Below are 7,100 nucleotides of genomic sequence, written 5' to 3'. Positions count from 1 at the left end.
CCCGGGGGTCCTGCCGGGACACCCGTGTCGCTGCCCACGCGCCGCGCGTGGCGGGGGTGAAGCGTTAACGCAGCAGCCCCGCGGGGGCTGTGGTCGCGTCAGGAGCCTGCGGGACGGGCTGGTGCTGAAAGTTGTATTGAACCCTTCCCTCAGCGGGGCGAGGTGCAAGTTGGGGCAACCCCGAGCACCGGTGCGGGCGGGGCGAAGATGCAGACAAACCCTCGGAGCGACAGTGACAACATACTACTCAGTATGTGAAGCTAAAGGTGGTTCTGCTGATGTAAAGAATAGCCGTCTTGAATATATGTGAGGAAGTACTTGTGGAAATGGTTGCTGAAGCGTCCAGTTGCAGTTAGAAATGATGCAGTTGAGAGAAGATGGAAAACAGTCATGACGTGATCCTAGAATTCTGGTTTTTAGGGAGGTGCGATGTTTTCTTACTGCAAAAGGGGCCGTAAAGCACTATCTTCTAACCTCAGTGTCTAAAATTACTGCCCTAAGTTAATAAACAGGCAAAACCAAGGAGGTCACAGAGAAGGAAAAGTTCATTCCCCACACATAGAACCTAACATTTTATTATTTGATTATTAAAATATGTAATTATGATGTTGAAAGCTTGCAGGCTTTAAGTCCCCGTAAACTAGCAAACAAATAATCATAGTGGGAGGAAAAAACAATGTTAGGCATGCATAGCTGACTCCAGATACCTTTGTCCAAAATTTATATTTTCTGTAGCTCCTGAAATAAACTTAGAAGCAAGAACAAAAAAAAAAGAGCACTGTCTGGTACAAAATACACAGCTATCAGTGCAGCCATAAAGACAATTGCTTTCTCTAGTTAAATTTCAAAGTGTCTCCCACGTGTGTTTCACTAAGGAATACACTGCAGTGAGATTCCAACGTCAGGTAATGCAGCAGGATGGCTAATCCTCAGCAGGTCTTGCAATGGCCTCAAGCCCTGTGGTGAAATTCAGGTGGTGAAATTCGCCCCAAAGGGAATGCCAGTCACTAACAACCGTACTCGTTTCTAACCCATGAGTGTAAGTGAAGCTGCTGCGATGGGCTGGGCCTGGATGTCAGGCTGCAGAACTGAGCTCCTGGACAGGAGGATGGAGGAGGGTGTTCAAACAAAGCGAACAAGAGGCCGGCAGGTGGCTGTGTTTCACCACTGTTCGAGCCACCTCGCAGGCAAAACACTTCCCTGGTCTCAAAAAGCGTCATCTGGTCCTGGCAGCATCCCCTGTGCTGCCTGCACTGTGCGAAGAGGCAGGTGTGTGCCTTTGCCCGGGATGAACAGATGCGTTTTGTCTGTCTTGAGACACATTCACATGCCCGTGTGTACGTTGGTAGAACACTCTTGGGAACTGGAAGGTGTTATATTCTCTTTCAAATATTGTCATAGCGTGGATTTTTTACATCAACTGCTCATTGTTCTGAAACCATTTTCAAGCTCTTATGGAGCGAATTTGCATATGGATGTTCACGTGTGTGTGAGAGAATTTATATCCAACAAGCTATCCAGCATTAACACAGTCCTGCAGTAGTGATTAGTGCAGATATGGATACTTTTGATGAAAACAGAGGCAAGTTATTTAGAGGCATTTTCCCAGGTAGGCTTGGGAAGCAACGTTCTGTGGTGGTCAAGTCGTAATTTTGAGATTTTGGCCTTTTGTGTAATGTGACAGGTTTTAGAAACAGGTTCTTGCTGTTTGAGGACATCAGATGGCACTATGTGGTTGTCAGTGAAGCCCGGAGGAAGCTGCAGCCCGGAACAAGCCTATGTGGAATTCATACATGGAGGTGCAAGGAAAACAAACTCGACTGTACTTGTGGCCTACATAGGGGATACGGGGCAACAATAATTGACGCCATAACTCTGTCGCATGGTAGGAATCCACATCCACTGGCTCTATTGCTTAATGTACAACTTTGAAGAGTAAGCCAGATTTTAAATTAATCTGATAAATTGTGAGGAAGAAGTGGGAAAAATCTTCTGGCTTTCATTTTTATGCTGGAGGAAGAAAAAGGATAGAGAGGGGAAAAAAGATTAAATAATATGATTTGTTTTCCTGTTCATGGTTCAAATGTAGGTTAGTCTGAGATACATTTTCATTCAGTGACACTAAATACTTAGATTTACTTTTATTATGCTAGTGCCATTGATGTTTCAAATATAGGCCTGTGCCTCCCTCCCTGCAAACAGATTTGTGCACCAACATGGAGCAGAGATGATATGTAAAATAAATTTGAAATTCATTCTTCTATTACCATCATCTTGAATTAATAACACTCAAAGCTAATCCTGGAATTCAGGGAGGACAATGCAGCACATATTTTTCAAAAGCAAATACACTTTCATTTTTTTCTAGGAATATTTCTGACAGTCAAGCTTCCTCTGATTGCTTAAAAAAAGTACAAGCAAAGTATTTCACAGACCAGGTTTCTACTGTGAAATATTTTCCTTTGTTGCCATTTCCTTTAATGTCACAGTAAATAAGTTCCTCTCCAAACCATCAGTGTCAGCAGATACCGACAAATATTTTATTTTCTTGAGGAGGCTCTGTTTAGTTTATTGAAGCTCTTTCTTTTCAACTAATTGCAAAATACTCAGCAAATATTTGAATTCATTACTTATCTCATTCCCACAAATTCGGGAATCTCTTTGTTTAACAAATGGAGTTCACTGCTCTTGCCCTCAAGGTAAAGCATACATTGCAATCTCTCTTTTGCAGACAGTCTGAAAACCAACCTTTTCTAAGTGAATCAACAGTTGAAAACTATGTCTGTAAATCAGTAAAAGGAGAGAATTTGCCATGTTGCATCTAATACCCTTATACAAGGCACAAGCAACTCAAAGCTCTGTAATGATGTTTAACTGATTTCAACTCATGCTTTGGGGGATTGTAGTATTTAAATAGATTTTTAGCATATTGAAGTATAACATCCTATGCTCTGGAACTCAGAAAAACCTCAGTGAAAATGCAATAATGTATGTAATCTTCTGAATGATGTTGATTTTGTTCCTTTACAACACATTTCTGTTGGTTTTAGGAGACATGTTCTCTCTTAATTCCTTAATATTTGAATGAGCTTTCAATAAAATCTGAAATGTATGAAAGTGAGTAAGCATTCAAAAGAAAGACCATAGGATTTTTAAAAAAGAAATGAATAGCTCATTCAAACCACCAAACATCTGGCTTATGGTCATGAGATATTTTCAGAAGTACTGTAAAAATGAAGTGTCTTGATTGTTGGCCTTTTTGATTGTTAAATACTTCTGAAAATTTATCATAATAATACTTGAAATAAAAATAAAAACTACCTATTAAAGTGTGATGCATTAGCTACAAAATAACCCTTGGGTGTTCTTTGCAGAAATGAAAGAGTCTTTTACATCACTTTATATTGTAGAAAAAGTATTGGAAAAAATGACCACCAGAACATGAGTCACAAACCAAATGACTTCTAGCAATCATTCATGAGTGCAGTTTCCCTGCTTAGATTTTTAATAATATCCCATAATTATATAAGAATGCAATCTAAAGTGAGTGATTTTTCTGTATTCACAGTGCACATACAGCAAAATATCCCATTAATTCTTTCCAAAATGGAAAACCATGGGTGTCATGAAGTACATAAATTTAATAAGTTTCCTCAGAAACAAAACCATTTACAGCCTGTGTTTGAGCTGAAGCGTAGCGATGTCTGTACTGGTTCCATAAGTAAAAAGAAGGAAAAGCCTCTTCCAGGCAGAGCAACTGAGAACTGCTTTTTGCTGACTCACAAATTCTCCAGGCATTCCACTTCAGGAAGGGTGAGGAAGAAGGCTGTTGCACAGTGTAGACTATCAGATGGGCAAAAAATGTTGCCATTTACCTTCAGCCCAAGTTTTGAAAACTGAAAGAGAAAGATTTGTTACATTATCTTTTCTTTTCATTTTCACTTTTTGCTTCTGTTTGTAAACCAGTTGGGTTTATAGCACATGAGCAGCATAACTTCAGTACTAGACAGCTTTGTAGTCATCTCTTTCTCATCCTAATTGTCAGTCACTCACTGATTGGCCTAGTGAAGGAGATTTTATCCACTAATCTGTGTAGTTTATTGGTAGTACAAGTAGGGTATTGCACATTGATTATGGATAGCAAAGCAAGTAGGCAGGCTTTTTTCAATATTTAATTTTGGGAGGTTTTCAGCTTTTCTTTTTTATCTATTTTTGCATTAGAAAATCCCATTCTGGAGTATCAGGAAAAAAAACAAAGTTCAAGTCAAGTCCACTGAATGCTTGCAGTTAAAACAATAACAAAACCCCATTAGAAATGTTAGAATGGATCACTGTAGCCTTTCTGAAATGGTATAGACAGATTTTTCAGGTTAGATTCTTAAGGTATGTATACATGATTCATAAGTTTAAAACATAGCTGTTTTTCCAAGACAGCCATAAGAACACTCCAATATTCAGGAACTAATTTCCAAACACAGGCATATTTCTTCTGATCTTGTGTTTCTGAGGGAAGATTTACTATCAATAATGGGAAGGCATTGGATAGTCTCCCAGTGGCTGTTTGACAAAGTACTAAGCAAAACTGAGTGGAAGAAGGCTCTTTTAAGCAAATAATGATTCACCTTTACTATCTACTAAAAAATAAATTGTAAGAAAAAAGTAAACCATCTTTGAGAACTCTTCTTTCTGCCTGTGCTACAGGAATCGTTTATCATTTGTTGCCAAATCAGCAAATAGACTTACTGGAAAGAAAAACTGGCCAGAAAATGAACAGTCAAATTACATTGGAAACATTTCAGGGTACAACTAGGTCTCTTGCACATTTGTTCGGTAAATGGGTCAGCTATTTTGCAGTGAGGACCAATCAACACAAGATGATGTGTTAAGGGAGGAAAAATACTACATAGCCATTCCACTAAGAATACACATTGTTTTCAACTTAATGAAAAGCAGGAATAAGTTATTTTTAAGGTGAAACCATAAAAGAGAAGAGAAGGAAGCAAAGGTATGAAAGGACTAGTTATTCAAGGCTGTGGGAAGGCTAAATCCCAACAATTTAATCAGTAAAGCAAACCAAAATTTCCTGAGGTTTAAATAGTCACATCTTCTACTAAGAATGCATGAGTTGCAACCAGAAATACAACTAGGCCACACTTATAAATGCAGTGTATAGATAATTAAATCAATGTTTAAAATTGATTCCTTCTTGAATGTAAATCTATACAGTGATAAATTTGTGTTACAGAAACACCTCACTGAAAATTCAGTTTTCCTATTCCTAGCCCATTTGTAGGCATAATGATCTTTCTGTTTTACTCACCCAACTAGCCAATTACCTAGAACAATGAAACTCTATGCATTTAAATTATTTAACTACAGCCATTCTCATGTTTTAATTCTAAACAGTTAGGTGTTTTATCTCAAGATAAACTAAGCTATTATTGCCAGCATTGACTGCTGTCATCTTTTCTGACTTCTGAAATTCTTGCCTAGGAACACAAGCAAATGTTTACATATTTTGTAACCAAATATTCCTCTGAAAGAGTTTCAAGCCTATATCTACTATATTAGTGAAAAAAGGGAAGAGTGTGTTCTTTACTCTGTTAAAGATTGAGGCATACCTGGATTGACTTCCATGATTCATCACATCTTGTAATGAACATTATGTATCTCTTGCAATTTTAAGTGTACATCTCTGGTTGATGCTGAGCCAGGTATTTACAAGGTTTACACCAACAACCTACTCACACTACGTAGTTGTATCTGTGGGAATCCTGGTGGTGCACAGCCACTGAAATTGTACCTCCAGGACCCTCTGGACCTGGAGCAAAGCAGCAAAGCAAGATCAAGCAATACTTGAGCAGCAGTGGCAAGGAAATTCACTGCTAGTGTCCTGAGCCTGTGTTAACTGCACTAATGAAGCAATAACAGAAAACACTAGGGAAGGTAGACTTTTACCCTTTAAAAAAAAATTTATTTTTACTCTTTAGGAAACAGAACTAACCATGTAAAAGGTGGAGCTAGGTCCTATTTGTCCTAAGGATAAAAGAAGCACTTTCTGCACATGAGTCTTGAAGGTAACTAATGCCAAATTTGGAAGGCTAAACTTCAAGAATCAGTCATCCTTTAGAAAGGACTTTTGGCAGCCTGACAGCTGGTTAACCTAATGTGACCAGATGAAAAGAGGACAGGTCAGGAACTCACAGCACAATCATATCTAATTTTATAACTTCTAGGTTCTACAGAGTGCTTTTGTTTATGGATTTTAAATACTTATTAAGCAAAACTGAAACATCCATCCTGCTGTACAGTAATGAAGTAATTTGCCTGAAATCACAAAGCTGACAACAGATCTACCAGTAAGCCCCAGTCCTAGCATTCTTTTCATTATTTGGACAAACATGTATGGAAGTCAATTCAGCATTGTCTCATCACACATGATATTGTAGAAAAAGGGTGCTTCAGCTTTTCCTTATCCTGTTTGGATTAAACTTCTGCCAGCCCCATCCCAAAGCAATGCATGAGTTTCCTTATGGTCATGGTACTAGAAGTAGCATCTCCATGACTTTTCTCACCTTTCTGCCTACCCTGAGATCTGACTGGAGCAGAGAACAAGCCAATTAAGTGGGAAGCAGATTCTGAATATGGGACGAGTAAGAGATCTGTGCAAATTCTGGGAATCCACCTCAACCCCCTACCCCACCTCTTCCTGCCACCTCACAGTGCCCGCCCCCAGCTTCAGCCTGCTCTCTTAAACCCCTGCTGTCCCGTGCTAGCAGCAGCAATCTCTGCTGGTGCCTGCAGGACTGTACTGAGCAGTCAGCAGCAGCCGGAGGGACAGACATGGGGGTGCTGAGGTTGTGGAGCTGGGCTCCCCTGGGGCCTCTCCTCTCCCTGCTCATTTCTACCAGCATGGCGGTAAGTGAAGGGCAGTGTGAGAAAACACGTTGGTGCAGAACGCAGTGTCAGAGAAAATTCACTGACAATGGTATTTCTTCCCTTCAGTACCTTGCTACCAGAGATAACTGCTGCATCTTAGATGAACGATTTGTAAGTACCTGAACAATTTTTTTCTTACCTTAGGAGTCTAATTAAAGTTT

The 7,100-nt window shown here is 39.5% G+C and overlaps 1 protein-coding gene across 1 annotated transcript in view; it reads left to right on the top strand.

Moving 5' to 3' along the window:
* The first annotated feature begins 6,843 nt into the window (after positions 1 to 6,843).
* The window catches only part of FGG (fibrinogen gamma chain), a 4,786-nt gene continuing 4,529 nt past the window's right edge, over positions 6,844 to 7,100 (top strand). Inside the window, exons 1-2 of the mRNA XM_009995904.1 lie at positions 6,844 to 6,918; positions 7,006 to 7,050. Of these exons, the coding sequence (XP_009994206.1) occupies positions 6,844 to 6,918; positions 7,006 to 7,050 (120 nt within the window). The remainder of the gene's footprint in view (positions 6,919 to 7,005; positions 7,051 to 7,100) is intronic.

The sequence above is a fragment of the Chaetura pelagica genome, unplaced genomic scaffold (assembly GCF_000747805.2).
Source record: "Chaetura pelagica isolate M959 unplaced genomic scaffold, ChaPel_1.0 scaffold142, whole genome shotgun sequence".
NCBI classification, from domain to species: domain Eukaryota; kingdom Metazoa; phylum Chordata; class Aves; order Apodiformes; family Apodidae; genus Chaetura; species Chaetura pelagica.
This window is presented reverse-complemented; position numbering and strand designations above follow the sequence as displayed.